Source organism: Malaclemys terrapin, chromosome 1 (assembly GCF_027887155.1).
Source record: "Malaclemys terrapin pileata isolate rMalTer1 chromosome 1, rMalTer1.hap1, whole genome shotgun sequence".
Taxonomy (NCBI): domain Eukaryota; kingdom Metazoa; phylum Chordata; order Testudines; family Emydidae; genus Malaclemys; species Malaclemys terrapin.
The window spans coordinates 72,344,182-72,371,068 of NC_071505.1; the positions used below are offsets into that span (position 1 = coordinate 72,344,182).

The 26,887-nt window shown below is 41.6% G+C and overlaps 1 protein-coding gene across 5 annotated transcripts in view; it reads right to left on the reverse strand.

Annotated features, from left to right (window-relative positions):
• The window catches only part of PPP1R12A (protein phosphatase 1 regulatory subunit 12A), a 218,721-nt gene that overhangs the window by 136,534 nt on the left and 55,300 nt on the right, over positions 1-26,887 (reverse strand). For all 5 annotated transcript variants that reach the window (XM_054027218.1, XM_054027189.1, XM_054027181.1 and 2 more), the window contains exon 2: positions 1,626-1,756. In XM_054027218.1, the coding sequence (XP_053883193.1) occupies positions 1,626-1,756 (131 nt within the window). The remainder of the gene's footprint in view (positions 1-1,625; positions 1,757-26,887) is intronic.

Consider the following 26,887-nt stretch of genomic DNA (forward strand, 5'->3'; position numbering starts at 1 on the left):
TCCTACTCACTGGTCCCATGGAAAAAATGCAGGGAGAATGTACCATAATCCAATAACCTCCTCTTTGTGGGAAAAGCTAGAGACCACTGAAGACAAGTCCTGGCAAGGCAGGAAGAGATGATAAAATGTCAGGTGCCTGGCTTCTGCAAAATGGTACATTTCATAGAGAAATGCTAAAGAGTTGAAGGAGCATGTTTTTCCATGGGTATGGGAAACAACACTTTTCTTTGAGCTTGGAGTCTGCTTGCCCACAGCAAATTGGAATGCTCAATCAACATTTTGATTTTAGCACCCTTTTTGGGAGGAAAGCAGGGGGCTTTACTGCTTTTAATGCTCTAGAAATGGCAAGAATCCAGAAAGAACTTCCCTATTGACTTAAATAACTATCACATTGTGAAAAGGTATATATTTTCAATACATACTCAAAATACGTGAAACCATTACAAATACTTTCACAACATCTAAAGGCAGAACACAAGTTACAGAGGCTGTGCATCCATCGGCCACAATATGTCCCATCTTTTGCAAAAGGATGAAAACAGTCTCCTCTCTTTAAAAAACTTGAAATTCTTGGCTGTAAAACTGGTACACAAGACAGGCTTCAGATTTTTCACTCATCTTTTATCCATGTAGCCACTACATTCATTATAAATGCTTCCCAACCTTTCATGGCCAGGATGGCAATTCTTACCCCCTGAATTTACAATTTCAGTCCTTTGTCATAGGAATTATTACCAGGGTAGCTATATATTCAAAAAACAGCCTATGTTTCCTCCAGGTGTAATGCTGGATCAGACAGTACCCTCAATACAGCAGAACTAATGGAATTTGCCTTAACCCAAAGAGACAAGAGACAGACAATGGCCTTTTTATGGCAAGAACAGCATGGTGGCCAACGCTTGGAAATCTACATGAAGAGGGGTCAGAATAATATATATCTATCAAAGTAAATTTATTGAAACGGATCGTTCCTTCCCCTGGAGACAATGTTCTCATAGCAACTGGAGAAATTTGGTTATCTATCATGTCATCTTCAGAAGCACTCAGCAGCCTTTTGAAGAAAAAGAGGCCTCTTCCTGGACTCTGTGGGTGTCTGACTAATTATGTCGATAACTGACCCTTAACGCTGACTCTAACAGTCTGTTCTAATTTACACCACCAAAAGAACCAGGAGAGGAAGTTACACAAATCACATGACTGAAAAATTAAAGCATCAAAATTGCAAATACAACCAAGAATGGGACCTATTATGAACTGATACTAACCTTAGACATGGCTTCAACCTGCTTATAGGATACAAATAAAAAAATTAAGTCCCAACTGTACTACAAGGAAAAGAGCTTTGAAACTGTCACTTGATTGTTGAGACTTATTTGGATGGGCCCTATGAAAACTGATTGGATAAGGAGTCTAAAAAGGAAAATAAGCAACTTTAAGATGTCCAATAGGTATGTACTAAAAGAATAGACAGCTACAAAATATAATATACAAAATGTCTCAGAGAGCTCCGCAATTTAAAGTTAAAAACACTTGTTTATGAATGCCATCTGCTCCAGATAGTTTATCAGCAAAACAGTAATATATACACACACAAATATTTTTAATATAGGAGAAAGAGTCCTTACTCTGCTATATCAAGATATCCACAGGATGAAGCCGCATGTAGAGGTATCCAACCTTCATTATCTGGTTGATTAATGTTTGCTCCATTTTCCACCAGAAATTTCACCATATCTACGTTATCATCTATGCAAGCCTAGAAAGAAAGAAACAATAAAAATTCACATTAAAGTCTTGCTTCAAATTAATTTTTCTCAGGGAAAAAACCTTCAGAAAAGAGAACACTGAAGTTTTAGTTCTTTATCATCAAAAAGAAAATTCCCAAACAAAACAAACAGGAAAAACAGCTCAACAAATCTAAAACAAATATCTATCAAGTCCTCAAATGGATTTGTTCTAACTAAGGCCTATTTTTTTTATAAATAAGTCCCTATTTGAATCACGGGATGATGTTCAAATAATTGCAGCAAAGTTGCACACAAGACATAGAAAAATCACGGAAAAGCAATATTGTAATGGACCTTTGTTGACAGCGGTAATTTGGAAAAGCCAGACTAGACCTATTCATTTAAGAAAAATTTGCTGGAACAATATAAACCCTCTGCTATGAGGCTACCCTCTACATTATGCAGTCTATTTTTTTTTTTTTAATAACCAGATATTTTGCTACAGCTATATTATATTCATTAAAAAAAAGTGACCAGTACAATATAAAATTCAGAAGACTAAAAGTCTTAACCAACTAATGCAGAAATCAAGTTCAGTCATGTTCGTCTTTTACATTTTTACAGGCACTGAATATTCGTGCAGTACAGTACTAACTGTATACTCAAAATACATGCAAAATTTTGGACTATGGAAAGTAAGCTAATTAAAATCAAAATTGCAGTGGAAAGCTAATATTGCAGGATCTGCAACATTACAAATTAAGTAGGGCCTTTCCTATAAAGCTTTGTTTACAACTATAACTATGCTGGGGAACCTGGTTACAACATGGTTCCATTTAATATTGCATAAGGGACCCAATCTGTTCCCCAAGCTATGCTACTTCCTCAAGTAAGTTAACTCGTGTTGGTACTTCAGCACTGTTTAGAAAGCCAGTTAAGGTTCTATCTCTATCATAAAATCATATTGTTTTAACTGGGACAGAGGACTACAGTTTTAACTGATGCCCCACTATGGTTTTGGTTTTTAGCTATAGTGCAAATTGGGCATAAAAGTACGGAATGAAAAGTAATATTGCATTTCTACAACTTCATGGAGTTTCCACTGCAAATGACATTCCATGCCACGTTTTTATTCTTTAAACTACTACAGGGGTGGGCAAACTTTTTGGCCCAGGGGCCACATCTGGGTATAAAAATTGCATGGCAGGCCATAAATGCTCACGAAATTGGGGTTGGGGTGGAGGAGGGGGTTAAGGGTCTGGCTGGGGGTGCGGATTCCAGGGTAGGGCCAGAAATGAGGAATTCAGGGTGCGGGTCGGGGGAGGGCCTCCGGGCCGGGGATAGGATGCGGGGGAAGGGTTACGGCTGGGGCTGCGGGATCTGGGGTGGGGCTGGGGATGAGGGCTTTGGGGTGTAGGAAGGTGCTCCGCTGGAACCGAGGGGTTCAGAGGGCAGGAGAGGGATCAGGGCTGGGGCATGGGGCGTGGCTCAGGGGTGCAGGCTCCAGGCAGTGTTTACCTCAAGCTGCTCCGGAAGCAGCGTCATGTCCACCCTCTAGCTCCTACATGGAGGTGCAGCCAGGCGGCTCCGCTGCATGCTGCCCCTTCCGCAGGAGTCACCCCCTGCAGCTCCCATTGGCCGTGGTTCCCAGCCAATGGGAACTGCAGGGGCGGCGCTTGAGGCCAGGGCAGCGTATGGAGCAGAGCCCCCTGGCTGCCTCTACATGTAGGAGCCGGAGGGGGGACATGCCACTGCTGCCAGAAGCCACGCAGAGCAGCCCCTGACCCTGCTCCCTGGCTGGAGCATCAGAACAGAGCAGCCCCAGACCCTGCTTCCAAGTGGGAGCTCAAGAGCCGGATTAAAATGGCTGGTGGGCCAAATGTGGCCCACGGGGCTTAGTTTGCCCACCCCTGAGCTACTATATCTATATCTATCTTTTGGTTCCCTATGAATTTGTACCTTTAAAAGGCACATGTATCAATTTCAGTGTATTGCGAGAGATAATCCACATGTTTTCTAGGGACAGCCCTGTGTATTCTGCTTGTTATACAGCTGCATGAATTACCACATATTCATCTTTGTTGGTGCTGCATAAATATACAAGAACAGACATTTTCTAGTTCCTCAACTTGACCACCTGCTGTTCTGCTTTCCTCCTCCATGTTACAGTATTTTTCCTCACAAGGGGGTATTACAGTAGGTTTCCCTGCCAACTGTCATACTGCTGCCCTTAAAAGGGCAGAGCAGAATGCAGAGAGAAGGCCCTTTTTGATTCAGGACAGCAAGGACTCAAGCAGCCAGATGCACAGGACCTTTCCTCATAGTTTAACCTACTAAACTATGCCACAATATGCCTGCCCCCCCCCCCCCCCAACAAGCCACGAGATTGAAAGAAGCACCTCTACTGAAGAGGTCCTAAACCCCTCAGAAGTATTATTCTTCAGATACAATGCAAATAACGTGACCATTTATAATATACTTTCACTCTGATATAATTTTCTACCAATTTGCCATACTACTACTTAAAGTTAATGATTTAATATTACTCCAAAAATCCCTTCTACCTTCTTTGTACAGGACAGATCATATTATCATTCAAAGAAAAGAAAATTAAATGCAGTAAGTTGTTAATGCAACTATGTTAATATTTCACTGAAGAATAAAAACAAAAGTGAGTATAAACAGTAAAGTTAACTTGGCTACAATGCACATATACAATATTTTCTAGTCGTTTTTCTGGTTAAAAATTCATAGACTAATGCCAATCATCAAGAGTATACTGCATGGCAGGGGTAGTCAACATGCGGACCAGGGGCCAAATCCGGACCACCAGGTGCTTTTGAACTGACACCGAAATCTATTTACTTTTTTTTATTATTATTTTCTCTGGAGTCTGGAACTTGACTAGACTTTCCCCAAGAAATTTGGACCTTGACAAAAAAAACTGACTACGCCAGCTCTATGATATACAGCAGGCTTCGGCAACGTTTGGCACGCAACTCGCCAGGGTAAACTGTCCCGGCCCACCAGGGTGCTTATTTACCTGCTGATGCGGCAGGTTCGGCCAATCGTGGCCCCCACTGGCCGCGGTTCGCCATCCCAGGCCAATGGGGGCAGTGGGAAGCCGCAGCCAGCACATCCCTCGCCCGCGCCGCTTCTCGCCACCCCCATTGTCCGCGGCCAGTGGGGGCCACGATCGGCCCAACCCGCCGTGTCAGCAGGTAAATAAACTGGCCCGGCCCGCCAGGGTGCTTACCCTGGCGAGCCGCGTGCCAATCGTTGCCAACCCCTGGTGTACAGGATAAATAACGTGGTTAAATTAATGTTAATTTTGGAATTTAACCTTTGCATTTCCTGACTGATTTTAACTATGCAGCTTTCAATGTTGCAATAATTGGTATTGCACTTAATAGATGTGGCAACCTCTCTTTCAAAAGCATTATCTGGAAGAAGAAAAAAAAGGGGTGGGAGTATTTAAAGTGTATTCGTTCTGCATGGCAAAATAAACAGCCCTTTTGCTTGTGGCACTAATTGTCCACAGAACAATCCTCTTGTACATTTTTAAAGTATACATAAGAGAAAACTGCCAACACATAAAAATATTGTTGCTAAGAGAATCAAAAGCTTACACATGCAGCACATTTAAAGACATATGACTAACTGGCTTAAAATATTTGACCAAATTTGGTCAGTTTATTGTGCCATATATGGCAAGAATCAGGAAAGCTTAAATATACTTCGAAAGTCTTATCAGAGATTGTTTTTCTTAGCGTTGCAGGAATGTGTAACCAGCATGATTATCTATAATAAGAGACTGGATGAAGACACTTGTCATTTACTTCCCAGGTGCATATGGGTTTAAGATGACTTTACTGCCTATTATAGTTCTTAACTGATTCAAGAAACTGGTTCTTCAAAACACAAACAAACAACTGGTTAAGTCTGAAGAAACTGAGCAACTGTTAAAACAAAGTTGTGCTGATTTTGTTACTTATTTTAAAGGACAAGCTGAATAGACCAAGAAACTGAAGCCTAAGAGGGAAGACAGTTGTATGCTTGAGTACTGTACAGACTTCAGCCTTTTTTTTGGTGGGGTGGGGGTGGGAGAGGTATTTTCAAAGACAAGACATGTTTTTTATAGGAGCTCCTTTGTGCAATGAATACTAAAACAGGATTAGAAGTGTGCTATAGTTACTGTAAGTAAACAGGAAAAGAAAAAGCACCTGCAGTTATCACGCAAGACAACTTGAGATTTTTTTTAAACTTATTTTAAAGGCTTTATAGAAATCCTCACTGCACACAGATGGTAACAATCTACGTGGACATGTATAAAAATGTAAATAATGTGTTTACATGTTCATGTCAAATCTGAACATGCTAGACTGAGTTTCATCAAAGAAAACTCTAGACAGTTTGTATAGGTTTTTCCCTAAATTAAAAAAATAAATACATATTTATTGATTTCAGCAGCACCTCAGGTGATTTGGCTGAGTATTCTCTATACTGTTTCTGCCACTTTCTCTAGAAAAGAAAACTTGGGTATTAGCAAGCGCTTACTATCAGACTATCGAGACAAATTTAGTAAAATTAATTTTTATCTTTTCCTCTTTTCTTTTTTACTTCCTCTATTGAAGTAAGGGTGATAAGAGGCCCTCTATTGTAGGGCCTCTTATCACCCTATTCACTTTTAAAAGTGATTTTTTATTACTGAATGTCAGCATTGCCTCTATTGTTAGCCACCGAAGTTTTAGCCCAAAAAGGAAAGCTTTGTATAGTTGTAAGCTGAACTGAAAGACGCAGCTTCAGAACAGATTTTTCTTCTCAACCTTAACATGCAATAGTCTGAAAGCTTTAATAAAAGGAAAGAAAAGCATGCAACATATAAGATTATAGGATGCAAGTACAAAATACCATGCACCATTACTACAGTGCAAAATAAATATGCCAGGCAGAAGCGAACCAGAGCAAAATCAGGTAATACAATGGCTGGTTACATTTTCTGGTAATGGACATAGGGACAGAATCCTGAAGAGCAATAAAGGGGAATGTATTTAAGACAGAAAAAAAAGTTGTGTTCCACTCCCACCATTAATCTTAACTCTAGGACTGATGAGCTCAGCACATAGCACCAGCAATCCTGTTCCCATGTAAATTCCAAGACAGACCTGTGTTTTGGAAAATAACAGTCTACACTAAATAGTGAAGACATGTTTAAAAAATTTCAAACAGAACCCCGACTATCCTTAAGTGATTGTGGTCCAGTCTGCACACAGTCCTGCTAGTCATGTTGGATTCCAGATTCTTAAAGTTATTCAAAATAACTTCGGACTCCAGTAACAACAGGAACGTGTAAGATAACTGCCTCTTGTAAAGGAGACCAGGGCATTTGGGAAGAATTGACTGAAGACTATGATGAAGAATAACTAACCTATTTCTAGGTGAAGTAGTTTCTCTCTCTCTTTCTCTCTCTCAGGTGTTTATAAAGGTCACTATCCCTGAAGTACTTAAGCTCTCTGGGGGGGAATTCTGTTCATAAGCACCCCTAAAAATACAAAAACTCAAAACAGTTAAGCCAGTTCTCAACCAGGGATACGTATACCCCTAGGGGGATGCAGAGGTCTTCCCAGGGGGTGCATCAACTCAGCTAGATATTTGCCTAGTTTTACAAAAGGCTACATAACGAGCACTAGCAAAGTCAGTACAAACTAAAATGTCATACAAACAATGACTTGTTTATTCCACTCTATATACACTATACACTGGAATGTAAGTGCAATATTTATATTCCAATTGATTTATTTTATAATTAAATGATAAAAATGAGAAAGTAAGCAATTTTTTGGTAATAGCATGCTGTGACACTTTTTTTAGGTCTGATTTTGTAAGCAAGTAGTTTTTAAGTGAGTGAAACTTGGGGTACACAAGACAAATCAGATTCCTGAAAGGTATTCTGGAAAGGATGAGAGCCACTGAGTTAAGCTATTTAGACAGTTTAGTTCCTCAAAAGACAATAATTTTGCTTAAAGAATTCAGTACACATTGCTCCTTTCTGTAAAAGAAGAAAAATACATTTACATTATAATAGTATTAATTTAAAAATTCAGAATGCTGGTAAGGAAAAAGCTTGTTGCAGTTATTTAAATACTGTACCACAGAGAGCAGAGTTGTGCTGTATTACTGAATATATCCTATCTTGGTATACAATCTTTAAAATTTGTTTTATTTTTACTTTTCATCAATCAAGTACACATTATAGAACCTTCTGTTCAGTTTTTATATTTTAAATAGTACTAGATTTCTCAGCCTAATATTTCACTAACACTTTCTAAAGAAAGTAGCACAAGAATACATCTTAAACTGTCATCTGATTAGTACCTCCCTATGAGCTAACAACTAATTTTAGATTATTTTCTGCCTATAAAGGAGTAAGGAAAACAAACCCTATTGTAGTAACTTGTCAAACCATCTACTATCACCAAACTTTATTTTGCCTTATTTGCCCTCAGTACAATGCTGAGATATATATTTAAAAAGTACGTAACATGCAATAATGTGGATATAAGGCAACATATTACAAGTTACAAGGCTGAAAGATTTATAGTATGCTCTAGGACAACATTTACTTTTATAATAAAATATCTAAGATACAGATTATCTGTCATGCTCTCTTTCTGTTTTAGTCTCCTCAAGAGTGCACCCAAAAATCTGGTTTTAGGGCTAATGGACTGGACTGGACGTTGCAAGATCTGGGTTCTATTCCAGCTGGGTCACAATCTGTATGACCTAAGGCAAGTCACTCTCTCTGCTTCAGTTTTCCCATGTGTAAAATGAGGAATAATGTTACAACCCTCATGTTATACATTAGCTTAGTTTATATTAAAATATTATATCCGTTAGAAGGCATGATAAAATATGTACGTCCTACTGTCTCATGCTGCTGCAGGCACTATGATCTTCAATTTAAAACTTTCAGCAACTAGCATATTAGAAAGCAGTAGAAATGCTAGTTGCAAGAAAAGAGCCAGCCTGCAGTGTGCATGCAGGGGTTCTGAGGGAAAAAACAGTACAACACTGTGTAATTAAAATCTGTATTAAAACGCACTTACACAAGTTTAGGTTGCAAGGACAACCTTATTTCCTAACCGCTGAGTGCCTGCATTTACAAAATTAACATTCTTTTAGTGTACTTTTTTGGACGTAATTTTCTAGGTTTTTTTTAAAAAAAGCAAACTAAAGAAAACAAGTTCTATCATATGGAACCATATTGACAGCCACATGACTCATCAACAGGGTTAGAACCTGTAGATCCATAACAAACCTCTGCTATTTGAGCTAACAGAGTAACTAACAGCAGTAGTAGGTTGCCATCTTCTCTAATCCAGCCACTAATGGGAGATGAGATAGCTGTGAAACCTGTTGGCAAAGTGTATTTGCTGACAGCAGAGGAATGGTTAGATTCAAAATCCATAATTGAATCGATGGGAAGTGTACTCTAATGGAGATAGATAGCTCAATCAATAAAAATTATTTTTATTTATTTATGACCCTCTTGCCCCACCCCCTAATCATGATCCCTCCAAGCTGTCCTGGTACCAACCCTCCTCCCTGCAGACACACATCCAAGTTCTGTTTCTCCACCCCCCCTCGCCCCCGATACCTCCTGCCCAAGTTCCAGTCCTATACCTTCTCCCTCTTGTCCCAGTCTCCTCTCTCATCATCCCAAGGGCCCAGCTCCACAACCCCATTCCAGAGGAGGCCCCTTCCTCCTCCTCACTGCCTGAGAACCAGCAGGGTGAGCAATGAAAGCACAAGACAGTCTCTCTGCTCAGTTTCAATGCCCAGCGCCACAGTAGCACCTAGCTGCCAGAAGTCGCAATTGTAGGGAAAAGTCCTGCTTGGTCCCTGTAGCCCTAAGCGTGAGAATACCCAATGCAGATGGAATCTCTGGAGAATGTAGCTATCAGCAGGGTGAATAAAAATCAATGATTTTTTTTTTAAATAAAAAAATCTTTTTTTTATTTAAATCAATTTTTTTGATAAAATGCTTTTTGAGGAAAAAACCTATCTAAAGATAGTTTTAATTAAGATACATTATAGCTCAAAGATTCCCATTCTATAATATGAGAATATATTCAAGTAATGTTTAAGAAAAGTTTTGTAAATGAGTTCCAATCGTTCATGGATTAGGGACCCAATCTTATGGGGTCCCAGGGGCTTCTATACAGATTTAGGTTAATCTTTCTATCTACCCAATGGGATTCAGTGCTCAGTCTAGAAGATACCATCAGAGAAGCTTAGTTTTGCAGTTCTCAAACTGTGGATTTGTGTCTCCAGAGATAACATTTGTTAACAGCAAAAATGTTGGTAAATAAATAAATAAATAAATAGAGAGGTGAGAAATAACAGACCTTATTGTCTTCTGCAAATTTGGGTACACAGTCAATCCCTTACCTCTCTCTAAAAGTGCAGAGTTTCAAAAAGTTCAATGAATAGAAAATTGTTGGGGGAGGAATAGATCTGGACAAGGAGAAGAAGTCTGGAGATAAATGTGAGAAGAGAGGGACAGGCAGTAGAAATAAACGTGAAACTGTTTGACCAGAATATTCCAGAAGTCTTGAGGTCTGAGTGTAGCCTTCATTGATTTGAGATCTACCATATGATTCTCTCACTAGAAGGGAAAACCTATAATGGCAGCAAGCCGTAAAAGAGACCCAGTTAGGGAATATTTTAATGAAGTTCCTCTACCTGTGGGTAAGACAGCCATGCATGCAAAATGCAAACAGTGCAACAAAGAAATGCAAGGCCTGGATGCCCGAATGAAACATCATCATGAGAAGTGTTCCTTCTCAGGAGGAAACTGCGTTGAAGATGTTCATTTCATCATGTCTGAACATGCAGGATCTTCAGGTTAGTAAAACTTTTTATTTCATACTTCTTTCTTAAGGACTGTCTGTTTTCCTTCTGGACTATTCTTGAATTCTCAAGTTTGAGCAAAAAAATATAGTTGTTACTCTATGGTACAGATGCAGTTGTGATAAAAAAATAAATAGCTAAAATAGGCAGATCTTCCTTTTACAATTTCACCTTTAAAGTAGTACTGAGTGTCAGTGAATGCAATGAATAATACTAAATGAGCAGTATGGTAGTAACTAAATAACTGAATTGACTTTTTTTTAGGAGAATCCATCCTCAACATACAGGATTCTGAAGACTATCCACATTCAAGATCACCATCATTTTCTATAGTTTCAGAGTTATCTGCCAATGATAGCGTTTCAGTCACATCACGTATGTCACATAGCCACAGTATATCACCTGTAGCAAAAAGAAAACAAAACAAAACTTCATCATCCAGAAACAACCATAGATAAATTTGTGATAAGAACTGGCAGATTACAAAAAGAGGCAACTGATGAAAAAATTGCCTGGTTTGTTTATGCAACAAATTCTTCTTTCCGTATGATTGAGAACCCACACTTCATTAACATGGTTTAGTCATTAAGACCAGGATACAGTCCACCCAACAGAGCAGATGTCGCAGGCAAATTGCTGGATAAAGTGTATGAAAGAGAAATTGAGCAGTGTGCAAAAGGTCTAGAGGGTGAAATTGTTAACCTGAGTCTTGATGGGTGAAGCAATATCCACAATGATCCTGCTGTATGTCCTTATGTGACAACGGAAGAAGGGAATGTCTTCCTTACAGAAAGAATTGATACATCAGGAAATGCAAACACAGCAGAATACTTAAAAGAAGTAGCAATAAAAGCGATAAACTGTGGGAAAAAAATTCAAATGTCTAGTACGCAGCTTGGTCACACAGACAATGCTGCAAATTTACCCAAGATGATAAGAAATTATTTAGAAGAGCCTGAAGAGAGTCCCAAGCTAATAACATATGGTTGTTGCAGTGCTCATTTCATTAGCGTTACCATATTTTGAGTGTCCAAAAAGAGGACACTCCACAGGGCCCCGCCCCCGCCCCACCCCAAACTCCACCCCTTTCCCAAAGTCCCCGCCCCAACTCCGCCCCCTCCCCTGCTTCCCGCGAACATTTGATTCGCGGGAAGCCTGAAGTAGGCAGCAGGTAAGCTGGGGGGAGGCGCAGCCCAGTCTGGCCCCCCAAACCGAGCGGCTCCCTCCGGTAGCCGGCCCCGGCCCCAGCGTCTCCATCCTGGCTCGGCTCCTGGGGTGCCGGCCCCGGGCCAGCCCCCGCCGCCCTGGGCCCAGCGCCCCTGGCCCCGCACCCCCGGGCCAGCACCGCCGGCTCCAGCCCGGCCCCGCACCCAGCGGCGCCGGCCCCTCCCTATTTTCCCGGACACGTTCGGCTTTTTGGGATTTCCCCCCGGACGGGGATTTGAGGCCCAAAAAGCCGGACATGTCCAGGAAAATCCGGACGTATGGTAACCCTAATTTCATGCACCTCTTAGCCAAAGACTTCAGTGTTGCACAAATAAAGGCTAATGTTGTTGAAATTGCAAAATATTTCCGTAACAACCACTTTGCAGCAGCTGCTCTGAAAAAAGTGGGAGGAACCAAGTTAATTCTCCCACAAGACGTGCGATGGAACTCAGTAGTGAGCTGTTTTGAGCACTATCAAGAACTGGTCTAATCTGATGACGGTGTGTGATCAAAATCTTGAAAAAATAGATGGCACTGTCACAGCCAAAGTTCTCAACACTGGCCTTAAGAGAAATGTTGAACACATGCGGAGTACCCTGAAGCCTATTTCTGTAGCCTTGAACAAAATGCAGGGAAATAGCTGTTTTATTGCTGATGCTGTTGACATTTGGAAGGAACTGAGCGAGATCTTATAAAGAGAAATATGCAATGACAGAGTTAAATTACAAGCATTAAAAAACACTATCTCCAGCTCATTTTCTTGATTATTCTTATTCATACTTTTCCTCAACTTCATTGTAAAAAACAAATTAACCGTTTTCCCTGAAATTTTAAATAAAATAAACCTGCAACAGCCACCCAGCATGGAAAATTTCAGCTGAAATGGTTAATTTTTTTATGGAAAGTGTCAGGTGACCTTAACTATAGGCATCATAACCTGTGTCTCCTATAATAAATAGTATGTGCATGCCACAGTTCCTTGGTATCTGCAGCTGAATCCCACTCTTCCCACACCATTATGCTCCAGAATTTAAGCTTTCATTAAAAAGACCCTCAAAGGGTTTTACCTCATATGACTGACGAAAACCTTATAAATCTGAACCATATGTATACTGATGCAGTGACGTCTGCTTGAATCTGCAAACCCTAAACAGCTGAAGTATGTCCATTCATCTTAATGCAGTAGTAACTCTGCAACCTAATGACACTTTAAACCTCAATATTAAACTACTTCACTGCTGATTGCTGTAGCAGAAACATCCAACTAAGATGCTTTTCCCAAAATCAAAGTCCTTCACTATTTTCCACATACCAAGAGTCCCAAATTCCTCCTCTATTTGTCAAAGCCTTCACCCTTTTCTCAGCAACTTCCACAATACAGATATGTTTTCATTACAAACTTCTATAGCACACTAAAAGTGGTATTTACAAGCAGCATATCATTTTAGTCACTGAGACAAATACAAAGCCTCACAACGATATTCAAACAGTGTAACTTTGCAGAGATGAACTATACTTTGAGATACTGACGGAAGTCCTGAGTGCAGATTTCAAGTTAAGTGATACTCTGTATTATTAAAAAAAAACAAAACAAAAACAACCAACCAACCACCATTTCAGGGTTGTCTCACCTTGTACCCTCATTCCTTCCAGAGTAATTGAAATCTACTCCAATCTGGAAAAATATCAAAGGTTTGATTAAACGAAACACACACACACACACACACACACACACAATTTACTTCGCATCATAAACATCTATGCCTTAAACCAGGGGTCAGCAGCCTTTGGCACACGGCCCATTAGGGTAATCCGCTGGCGGGCCACAAGACATTTTGTTTATGTTGACTGTCCGCAGCCACAGCCCCCTACAGATCCCAGTGGCTGCGGTTTGCCATTCCTGGCCAATGGGAGCTGCGGATAGTGGCAGCCAGCACGTCACTTCGCACACCATCCGAGGGTTGAGAATGCGTTCTGGCACCTTCACCTTCAGGCTATTGCGCCCCAGGCGGTAGGCAGACGCGAGCCATGGGTTGCAAGGGTCTGAGCCTCAGTCTGGCATGCCGGATCACACAAGTGCAGGCTGACATGTGGCCCAGGAGACTCAGGCATCCCCTTGCAGTAATGATCGGGTACCACCTGAGGTCTTGAATAATATTTGACATGACTTGGAATCAGGTTTCTGGTAAAAACACCCTTGCCTGTACCAAGTCTAGCACCACTCCGATGAACTCTATTCTTTAGGTTGGTGATAAGGTTGACTTGTTCACGTTGCGGAGGAGGCCCAGTCTTTTGAAAATGAATCTGACTAAACCGACCTGAGATTCTACCTGCTCCCAGGTGCGCCCCCTGAACAGCCAGTTGTCTAGGTAGGTGTATACACCTGCACCTGCCTCCTCCGGAGGAAAGCTACTATGACCGACATGCACTTGGTGAACACTTGGGGAGCTGTTGATCGACCAAATGGGAGAACCGTGAACTAATGTTTGTGCTGACCACAAACCATAGGAATCGTCTGTGCACAGACCGAATGGCTATGTGAAAAATATGCGTCTTTCATGTCGATGGTGGCGTACCAGTCTCCCAGATCCAGGGAAGGGATAATTATGTTCAGGGAAACCAAACTTCAACTTCACCATGAATTCGTTGAGTCCTCACAAGTCTAAAAGGGGTCTGAGACCCCCCCACTTTGCCTTGGGGATTAGGAAAGAGTGGGAATAGAATCTCTTGTCCCTTAGCTCCTGAGAAACCTCCCCCACAACTCCTATGGCGAGGACCGCCCGCACCTCTGGATAAGGAGTTGCTCATGAGAAGGGTCCCTGAAGAGGGACGGGTAAGGGGGGAGTGAAAGGGAGGGGAGGAGCAGAATTGGAGAGAATATCCCACTTCTACCATGCGAAGAACCCAGCAGTCTAATGTTATTTGGAACCAAGCACAGTAGAAGTGGGATAGACAATTCATAAAACAAAGGGTAAGGATCCAGTGTCGTGGTGGGCATGCCGTCCTCGGGCACACCCTCAAAAGGCCTTAGAGCCCGAACGTTTGGTTGGGCCTTGGCCCTGTCCAGAAGGGGAATTGGACAGTTTACACCTGCCGTTCCTATAAAAATCCTGCCTCGGCCAAGTAGGATATAGGAGTTGCTGCTGCAGTTGGGGCAGGCAGCTGAGTCTAATGAAACCGGCAAAGAGGTCCACGCCACTGCCTTCCCTTCATCAATAATGGCAGAGAACTCTACTCTGGTGGAATTAGCTTTTTAAACTTCAATACGGAGTCCCATGAGTTGAGGTTAGCTATCCTCAACTGCAGGCCACCAGTTGTGTAAACCTTCCTGCTGAAAATGTCAATCTTTTTTGAGATTGTTGATTTAGGGGCCCACCGCTGCTGCCCATCTCTTTCTCATTAACCACCAACCCTACTAGAGAGCATGGTTGTGTGTGAGGAACAGATACTCGTACCCCTTAGAGGGGACGAAGTACTTGCGCTCAACACCCCTGGCGGTAGGTGGGACTGAAGCAGGGGTCTGCAACACAGGCTTAATATTACTCTGGATCGTTTTTATTAGTGGCAGAGCTACACGGTGTGACGAACTGGGACCGTTCTTAATGTGGTCTTTGAATGCTGAAACAGGACTCTCCCCCCCCCCCCCATTAGGTGCATCTTGGGGTCGCAGGACACCACAGCCCCCTTGGGAGTCAGAGCCCTGTCTGCCTCCCAGCCATTCCACCAGCCAGCTCCTGCAACTCTCTCCCCCCAGCATCTCCTCCTCCAGCCTTTGTTCAGTTTCCCGGGCAAAGGTGTCATCTGGTCTCTAACCCCTTCCTGGGTTCTCATGTTACCTGCTCAGGTATTCTCCCTCGGCCAGTCTCCCATCCCCCAATGCAGACCATCTTAGCCAAACTCCCCTCTCAGCATTCAAAGACCACATTAAGAACAGTCCCAGTTCGTCACACACGGGATGGCCCTTCTGGTGCAAGGATGTTGACCATGGGGTCCACGGGTTCGACCACTTCCTCTGCCTGTAACCCCATGCTGAGGACAATCCTCCAGAGAAGGTCCTGGTGGACCCTGTGGTCAACTGGAAGAGGGTCTGAGGCTGAAGCTCCTGCCACCGCCTCTTCCGGGGACAAAGATGAGGGGGCCAGAGGCAGCATGGGGTTCTCCTTAGCCCTCCAGCTCCCTGACCTCCCGGGGGTCAGAGTCTGGGGTCTCTGTGGTGACCATAGCCATGGTGATGATAGCCTGGCCTTGCAATGGGTCTTGGAGTCAACTCAGCTGTGACCTGGGCCGGCAGTGAGGCTTGTGCCAAAGTCGCCTCGGATCCCCGGAGCGTAGGCTGGTCCTTGGCTGGCTGTAGTGGTTGGTGCTCAGAGGCCACTGAGTGGGAGCCCCTGGAGAAAGAGCCCTGGGCCTGATGGTAAGCCCCGGGGTCCAAAATGGCCATTGTGCCAGAGGCTGCCACTGGGGGTGCCATGCCATTGGTGTCCCTCCGTCGCCTGTCAGATCTGTGTCGGCTGCGATGGGAATAGAAGGAATCACCATCCGAGTCCAATGAGACACAGTGGAGCTGAAGGGTACCGTGCTGGGGACTAGTGCTGAGCTGATGGTGCAGAGGGACCCGTGTCGAGGCACCCATGCCGGGGACCAGAGGAGGGAATCCAGTGTCAGGGATCAGTGACTGTCCTCTCTCTGAGCTGGGGATCAGTGCCGCTCTATCTTCGGTGTTGGGGAAGGGGAGTGACGTCCTGCTGATGTTGGGAAACCCTGCACGGAATCCGGAGTGCAGTACCTTGGCGATAGTGATCTGGAACGGTGAGAGGAGAGGGTGACTGCTGCATCATGGTCGGCTCGTCTCTAGACGGCACCAGTCGCTGTGATGCTGGATGCTTATCTCTAACTGCGAGGGGCTGAGGAGCCATCATGGCAGTTAAATCTCTGGCGGCTTCAAAAGTGTCCGGGGTGAATAACTCCTCCACCTGGCATTGCCCATCCAGGGAGTCACTGGGCACTGGACTCAATGGTCCCCTCAGGGGAACCGAAGTCAACAGCGCCGATTCTTGCTGCTTGGGTGCCAGGTACTCCTTCAAGGGATGCACCAATGCAGCACCTGCTGGTCCCACTGCTTTCGGTACTCTGGTTGGCTTTTTTATGTCGCTTGATGGTATCAGTGAATGTAAGGCCTGGTCCCCACTAACCCCCCACTTCGGACTAAGGTACGCAAATTCAGCTACGTTAATAACGTAGCTGAATTCGAAGTACCTTAGTCTGAACTTACCGCGGGTCCAGACGCGGCAGGGAGGCTCCCCCGTCGATGCCGCGTACTCCTCTTGCCGAGCTGGAGTACCGGCGTCAACGGCGAGCACTTCCAGGATTGATTTATCGCATCTAAACCAGACGCGATAAATCGATCCCAGAACATCAATTGCCTGCCGCCAGACCCGGAGGTAAGTGTAGATGTACCCTAAGCAGTGCCAGATTGTCTCCTCAGCATGCGGGGCCGAAGAGCGCAGTGCCGAGGGTGTCTCATACTAGAGTCCTTGATCAGCACCATGTCATGTACCGGTGCCAGGGCACTCCATATGGACGTGCTTGGTGCCGGGTCCTGGTGGTCCGCAGCCGACTGGGAACAGAGCGAATTCCATGAGCAGTTGCTTAAGTCGGAAACGTCTCTCCTTTTTTGTCTTGGGTTGGAAAGCTCTGCAGATCTTGCACCTTTCTGTCTAGTGCATCTCCCCCAGACATTTCAGACACAAGTCGGGGGGGGAGGGAGGTCCCTCGTTGGCATAGGCTTACTGCAGGTTCTGCAGGGTTTAAAGTCTGGGGCTCACGGCATGCCCGGAGCCCAAGGGGGTGGGGAGCTAGGGATTGGGGAAACCCTGCTCCCAAACCTTACTATATATATATATACACACACACACACACACACTATCTAGTAACAATAACTATAACTATAACTAAACTAACTATGAAAGAACGCTGAGGGAAGAACATGATAGGCAAGCGATCACAGTTCCGCCGACCATCACTGGCAGCAAAAAGGAACCGAGGAGGCACGGGGTCCTATATCCAGCGCCATGAAGGCATCACTCCAGAGGGCTCCACAGCCGACCAGAAGGGAGCTGCTAAGGGAAAACTTTCCGACGACTGTGCACGCAGCGTGCACACACATCTGATTGGAATTGACATGAACAAGCACTCGAATAAGAGCAGCATTTTCCGACAGAAAAACAAGGTCAGAAAAATATGCCCACAGCTCTAGGTACAACCTCCAAGTAAATTTGTTCTGGTGACAAGTTACAAGTTGGTTTAAACAGCAATTTTTTGCCTAGTCTTTATTTCACAGCATTGATCTTGACACACCTTTAAATAGAACAGATTTATGTTTTAATTCTACAAAAATTCATAATATTAAAAATTTAGACAACTGATTGCGCAGTTCTAAAATGAAACCTAGCCAGCAGGTTGAAAAGGAAATCAAACAAACAATCCACACTAATCAACTAGTATGACTTACTAAACATTTGCAAAATATTTTCATGATCTTCTAGTGGGCCAAGAGCAATAAAAAATAGGTACACTTAAGATAAGACTGCCTCACTGTCTACAGCATTTACTTTTACAGTGGTTCCTTAAATAGTCAACATACACTTCGTTTTCACTGAAAGCTTTTTTAAATATAGTGTACAGTTGTATTTTGGGATGGGGAGTGACTGCTGTAAGTTTTCAAACTGTTACCAGACAATATTAGCAAGGCAAGTTATTTTGCTGATGTGGATTTCTATGAAATAGGGCTAATATCTCCTGCAATAATAGAATTAAATCTATTTTAAAGTAAAGCTCTCCCTTTCTAATGCTCATTTTGCCAATCCACAAATAAATTTTTTTGAATACCCAGTCCCCTGAAAAATTTAAGAACACAGTCATAGGATGGCAATGCAAAACATAATCACATCCATAAAACAGTATATTAACTAGTATGCTATAAAGTAAAGTATATTTTATTTTAGCACATTAATTTTTGATGCACGTGTGCTAGTTCGCAAAATGTTGCCATATACAGTGGGCCTCTCGCATTGTAAAACAACAAGGATTGAATGTAGTATAACCAATTCTAAAACAAACTTTAGGGGCTATGATCTCCAGCTCTCTGTCCAGAGGATAAACTGTTGATTTAAAATTACAGGCGGATTGGTTTTTTAACTCAATAGTTGAAATATAACTGTCCTATTAAACAAATGTCAAATTAATAAGAATTGTCAAACATGTCTCCTTGCTTCTATTACCGGCTACCTTCTACTCTTGAAATTCATGAGAAGCATTTCTTCTGGTCTAAAAGTAAGTAAAGAACCCAAGCTTTTTAAAAACTTTGGGCCAAATTTGAAATGAGAGTGCATTTAAGAAACATAACAGAAAAACTGGTGTACACACTTTCCTTTCCACAGCATTACTGAGTGGTACCTGTAGCTGATGTAATCTTTCATGTTTGTTCAAGTCTTATGGAGAAGGCCTGCAGAGCTGATCAGTACAAAGCACTTACTGGTTACACTGGTCTACAATTTTTGAGAAGTCGTCTGCTTCAGAGATAAAATGTGCTATTTATTATGTATTTTGATGTGCTGAATTCAAATATGACAATTAAAACAACTGATTGGCTACTATTTCTAAGATATTTAAATTTTTACATTTTATGTTTATGTATATTGTGTAGATAGAGTTTTAATCAAATTGTAAACCTAGGTCTTTTCATGTGTTTATGGTTGCTTTACATGATAATATTTCACCTGTCCTGTTTATGTAACACTTTAAAAATCAGCAAAAGGGTTATAGAAATAAAATTTATTATGAAACAAAAGGCAAAAAACTATTATGTACATGGTTTAGTCCTATTCAGTGTCTACTCGGCGCTCCTTGGCTTGTCTCTTGTATTCATTAAATGGAGTATCTCTTGTCACTGTCCAGCAATAGTCTGCAAGCATTGATGGGCTCCATTTGCCCTGATAGCATTTCTCCATTGTTGCAATGTCCTGGTGAAATCGCTCGCCGTGCTCATCGCTCACTGCTCCGCAGTTCGGTGGAAAAAAATCTAGATGAGAGTGCAAAAAATGTATCTTTAGTGACATGTTGCAACCAAGGCTTTTGTATGCCTTGAGGAGGTTTTCCACCAACGACCTGTAGTTGTCTGCCTTGTTGTTTCCGAGAAAATTTATTGCCACTAACTGGAAGGCTTTCCATGCCATCTTTTCCTTGCCACGCAGTACATGGTCAAATGCATCATCTCGAAGAAGTTCACGAATCTGAGGACCAACAAAGACACCTTCCTTTATCTTAGGATCACTTAACCTTGGAAATTTTCCACAGAGATACTTGAAAGCTACCTGTGTTTTGTCAATGGCCTTGACAAAGTTCTTCATCAGACCCAGCTTGATGTGTAAGGGTGGTAATAAAATCTTCCTTGATTCAACAAGTGGTGGATGCTGAACACTTTTCCTCCCAGGCTCCAATGAATGTCGGAGTGGCCAATCTTTCTTGACGTAGTGGGACTCTCTTGCACGACTATCCCATTCGCAGAGAAAACAGCAGTACTTTGTGTATCCAGTCTGCAGACCAAGCAAGAGAGCAACAACCTTCAAATCGCCACAAAGCTGCCACTGATGTTGGTCATAGTTTATGCACCTCAAAAGTTGTTTCATGTTGTCATAGGTTTCCTTCATATGGACTGCATGACCAACTGGAATTGATGGCAAAACATTGCCATTATGCAGTAAAACAGCTTTAAGACACGTCTTCGATGAAACAACGAACAGTCTCCACTCATCTGGATCGTGAACGACGTTGAGGGCTGCCATCACACTATCGATGTTGTTGAAGGCTACAAGATCACCTTCCATGAAGAAGAATGGGACAAGATCCTTTTGACGGTCACGGAACATGGAAACCCTAACATCACCTGCCAGGAGATTCCACTGCTGTAGTCTGGAGCCCAACAGCTCTGCCTTACTCTTGGGTAGTTCCAAATCCCTGACAAGGTCATTCAGTTCACCTTGTGTTATGAGGTGTGGTTCAGAGGAGGAGGATGGGAGAAAATGTGGGTCCTGTGACATTGATGGTTCAGGACCAGAAGTTTCATCCTCTTCCTCGTCTGACTCAAGTGAGAATGATTCTGGTGCATCAGGAACCGGCAGTCCTTCTCCGTACGGTACTGGGCGTATAGCTGACGGAAAGTTTGGATAATGCACAGTCCACTTTTTCTTCTTTGACACACCTTTCCCAACTGGAGGCACCATGCAGAAGTAACAATTGCTGGTATGATCTGTTGGCTCTCTCCAAATCATTGGCACTGCAAAACGCATAGATTTCCTTTTCCTGTTCAACCACTGGCGAAGATTTGTTGCACAAGTGTTGAAGCATGTGTGTGGGGCCCACCTCTTGTCCTGATCTCCAATTTTGCAGCCAAAATAAAGGTGATAGGCTTTCTTAACCATAGTGCTTATACTGCGCTTTTGTGATGCAAAAGTCACTTCACCACAAACATAGCAGAATTTATCTGCACTGTTCACACAAGTACGAGGCATCTCTGCTCACTTTGGCTAATCAGAAATGTGTCCCTTTGCAAAAATCAAACACTGACAAATAAGAGAGCACGACACTGTATGATTTCTAGAGCTGATATAGGGCAATTTGTTCAGCAGAGTGATGTAAGCTTCGTTATGATTGCATCATCCATGACTTCTAGGAATAACATGATGCAACTCGTATCATGTATGACGCAATACCAGCTTCAGATTGCATCATTCATTGTTTTGCCTAAAAAGCAAGTACTGTCCAAACCCAGTCACAGATTTATTCATAGATCCAGTCAAAGATGTATTTTAGTCATTTCTGGTTTAAATGGAGATCCCTTCCCTTTATAACTCACTTATCCTCCGCCATTCCCAAGTCAAGGGTCATATATACTGACCCAATAGCATATCTTGAAAACTAGAGCCAATCAACAATTTTAAGCATCATTTTCGTTCTCCGTGACCCAGAATTAGTAAAGTTTGACTACATTTATTTCAGAAGCATTTTGGCTGTAGAGCAGTGTTATCACTAGTTATACGGCAATTAGTTTAACAGTCCTATTTTAATAAATTGGTAGACAACACCCACAAACTTCTCTAAAAAGGTTTCCCTTCCTGCACCATATCTGTAGTCACAAAAAATGCATCATTATGTAAAATTTAATTCATAATCTTTTTCTAAAGCTAAGGAGAGAGACAGGCAAACTGACATTAAACATCTGAATTTCTTTTGTATGACAACTTGAAAAGCAACATTAAAGGTTGATGGCCATATTTGTCATGCACTCTATGGCTTCTGGTGGCATGGAATGAATCAAGGCTGTCCCACTGGAGAAGGTCAGCTACTCACTAGATGTGCCATGGTCTGGAAGCGTCAAGTGCTTCTGCACGATCAATGCCATCAACGTGGCAACCTATCAAAACTCTGGCAGTCTGAAAAGCAACTCAGACTACAATCTCAATATTTGAACTAAATTGTTAAGTGCATAATGCTACAGATAGTTTACAGGAAGGAAAAATCCAAATTTAAGCTATTTGATGTCAAAAAGCTACACTAAATAGAACATGAAAGAATTTAAAAAGTCAAGATATTCCAAATAATTGTTTTTATTTTATATATATATATATATATATATATATATATATATATATATATATACACACACACACACACACACATTTGGAATATCTTGACTTTTTAAATATAAAGTTTAAACTTTATAATATAAACTTTGCCCTACTGACATACAGCATTATGAAATAATTTTCATGTATTATAGTTTTAGATTTGCAGTACGTAATGTTATAGTTAAGATTGCAACTTAATTTCTACATGTGCGCAATGTGGTAAGATGCTATGACAGCTGTAACTTTAATATTAGAGATAGATTTAGTGTTTGGCAGGCTTTTTTATTTACTGTAATCTCATATGTAAAGTAAGTACGTAGATTTACCACAATTTTAATCTGAGGGGTAGATATTTTGTCACAAGTGTGCATAATTGGAAGTCTGCATGTTTCAGTTTTGTTACAAGCTTATACAGGGTAAAATTCTTTGTTCCTTGCACACCAAAACACCCACTGAAGTCAATAAGTGGGCAAGGAAAGCAGGATCAGGTCTCTAGTATGACTCAAAATCTGGTTTCTTCTTCCCTTATTAAAAAAATCATTAAAAACAATGTGTATTATGTATAAGTCAATCCAAAGTTGCCCAATCAAAATATGTAAGACAAGAAAGAAGTTTGCAAGTGTTTCAAAACCTCCCACAAAGTATTTAGATTTCCCCACTTTTAACACTTTCAAGTAAGCCGCAGGTGTGTTAGAAATTTTTTACTAGATGAAATCATATTAAAAGTTTTCAGATAAGTAACGGTCATTCACTTTGGACCAAAAAAAAAACCCCCAGAAGAAATCTAAAAGATGTGATGTTAAAAGGGTTAGCCCCCACAAAATGATTTAATCCACCATAGAAAGAAAGGAAATAAATCATTTAGAAAAATCAGCATTCCTAGATTGAAAGATAGATATGGGGATAACACCCAATTACAAGCAAGGTGTTTTAGACTAGGATGTACAAGACCAATTAAATTACCTATTCTCCCTTGTCTCAAGTCTGGGATCTACCCTTAAAAATTTAGGTTGACATAACTACTTTGCGCAGGGGTGTGAAAAATCCCCACCCCTGAGTAATGTACCTATGTTGACCTAAGCCCTAGTGTAGATGCAGGTAAGCCAACGGAAGAAAGCTTCCACTGAGCTAGCTACTGCCTCTTGGAGAGGTGATGTTCCCTTTAGCAACAACAACAACAACAAAAAAAATCCCCCTTGATCACTGTAGGCTGCATCTACACTATGGGGTTATCCCAGCATAGCTACGGTGCTGTAACTACACTGCTATAGCCCCCATTGTGTAGACAATGCCTCAGTAACTTGAGCTAAGTATGTTGGAAACAAGGATGCAACTAAGCAGCTCTCACCAGGGCTCTCAATAGAGCAGGTCAACCTCAAACCTATGAAACTAAATCCCTTAGGAGTACTGTGTTTGTAGATTTTGCAGGAGCCTTATTATTTCATATTAAAACAAGACCTGTACATTCTGAGAGAGTAAAGTAAGCAGTTTTACCGTCTAAAACAAGGCATTCAGGGATAGCTTGGTCACAATGCCAGTGTGCCTAGGAACTTGAGCTCACTGTAAGACATGCATAACAGAGATTGTGGCCTAACCAATGTATGGTTCTGACAGCATACTAAAACAGACTAATTGAAATCCATGGATTGCTTTGTTCCCCAAAGACTTTTGTGTATATGTAGATTAGATATGACAAGTTTTGGTTCTAGTTTTACACTTTGTTGAAAATGGTTATCCTGTTTTGGCACCCATTCTACCAGTGTTAAACCACATCCCAATATTTAGGCATTGTAATCTCAGAGATAGCTTCACTGTTATTCTGGCCTGTGTCCAAGTAGTAGCGATGATGGATCATATACTAAGCTCAGTACAGATGTACAACGGTCCACATACTTCACCCGAAATGTGTAGGGATATGATCGACATACAGGATGGATTACTAGATTGTGACTGGTTAAACAGAGAAACTTAATTTTACTGAATAACTATAAAAGTGCTTAAGCAGTGCAATCTAGTGACATAAGGAACCGTGTCTTGACTCTCACAGCTATTATATTAATGTGTCCACAAATACTGATTAGTGCTCATGATAAAATAAGGATGTCCAATCTACAACATTTTAAATTTTGAGGTGGGAAGCTTGAGTTGACATAAAAATGTGCTCAGGACCAGGTCTAACCTCAGGATAGGCTAAGTAAACTACTCCATCAGAAGTTAGCCATACTTAATTCATTCAATTTTTTGGTACGCATACATACACAGTCCTACTTTTGGGAGAGCTACAGTCAACAAAACAGGTTCACAAACCAAAGATGCTCATCTGTCAAACTACAAATGTTGGTATCCTGAAGCATACACACGGCTGACTTATGAATCTTAAACCACATTAATCATTCATCTACAGAACACACTGATAGCTTCAGAAAGAAGTCACCACAGAGTACCAAGTATTAAGAAAAGTGTCTGCGTAGATCAGAGGTATAATTTTCTGACACTTGTCAAGATTCTTGTCACTTCTTTCCCCATCTCAGCCCCTCTGCCTATCATCTCCAAACAGGCTGAAAGCTCTTCTGCAAAGAATCCTGCACTTCCCTTGAAGTACAGGATAGAAACAAAGTAAAATTGACTACAATTGTCAGATCATTTTGTAACATGCAGGGAGCATACTAGTAGTCCCTAGTCAACAGTAGGAGAATCTCTTATCCCAGTAGGTAGTGACATTTGCAACCCTCTCCAGCAACTCTCCCTAGCCAACTGAAGCAGCAAGTCTCTCACTGTGATGGGAGAAGTATCTCCATAAGGTAAAATCAGGAGGTAGGGGAAGTGTGTGATTCCAAAAGACACCCCACGTGCATATTGCCTAGATACAATTGAACAGCCCCCTATACCCAACATAGGAAAGCGTGCTCACCAGATACCAACACACTGCTCTTACCTACAGAAATTTATTCAAGAATAAACAAGAAAGCAGAATCAAGTGTACAAAAAACAGCAGAGATAAAGAAAATCAACAAACACTGCTTTGGGAAAATGCATATCTAGGTATGTCCACCATCACCACCACACCATCTAAGTATCCACCAAATAGATTGAGATAAATTTATCCTTAACACCCCATTGGGGTAGAGAAGTAAAGGCAGAATTCTAGTGACTTGTCTAAAGCCTGCCATAGATTATGGAATCAAGAAGTGAAACAATATCTCCCAATCTCAGGCCAGTGCCTTGCCATAATATCACTTTCCTCTTGAGTTGTACCACAACAGTTAATTCTGGAATTTGAAGCAACATTAGAATGTTGAAGAGGCTAGAGTCAAATTGATTCTTGTTGTTTGGCATGTGTCCTGGGGACAGACTAGATAGAATAGTCAGGAAAACTTTAAACTAATAACAAAAGGGGAGGATAAAAAGATGACAGGAGCACTCATTTAGCACAGAATCAAGCTATTGAGAACAAAAAGTAAGACGACACAGGACATGAGAAGGAGGCTGGGTAACAAACAAGAGGAATTGGAATTGCTCGTTATGATTTTAACTTTAATCTAGCTGGTATTACTGAAACCTGGTGGGATGATCCCTATGACTGGAATGTCAAAATCAACAGTTATAACCTATTTAGGAAGGACTGATTGGGCAAAATGGGTAGAAGAGTAGCACACTGTCAAAAATGGCAGATTCCAAGTCACTGATAACTTGCAAGAAAATTATCTGGAATGCTTATGGATCAATGCCTTAACAGCTAAAGCACAAGATGGGTATTAGTGTCTGTTACAGATCACAAAAGAAAAAAAAAAAAAAAAAATCACACTAGGGAACAGCATAACCACCAGCTCCTTAAGCTGCATCATGTGAAACTTCAACTGGAGTGACATCTGCAGTAGGTCTCATGCTGTCAGTACTAAAACATCCTTGGAATTTCAAATTCTAGATGATAAACTTCCGAACTCAAAAATCTAACAATGGGAAATTCTATATTAGACTGATCTTGACACACAAAGTGGAACTGATCACCTACCTGGTAGCTTAGGTACAAGAGATCATGACTTGATCACATTTACAATGTGCAAACAGAATAAAGTCCAAACCAGTAATATATGTGCGGTGCTTTAAAAAGGCCAATTTGACAAACCTGGAAGAAAGAATTTAATAAAGATGTGAATGATAATTAGGAATTGTTTAAGAACTATTTAGACACCCAGCAGTCCACTATTGAGGAAGACGATCATATTGGAAAAAAACAATCTAGTTTACAGGGGAAGTGACGGCAACTATAAAAAATTAAAATATATATAACAAATGGAAAGGGGAATATTATATTAATGAATATAAATCAGAAGTTAAGAATTGCAGAAAACTGAT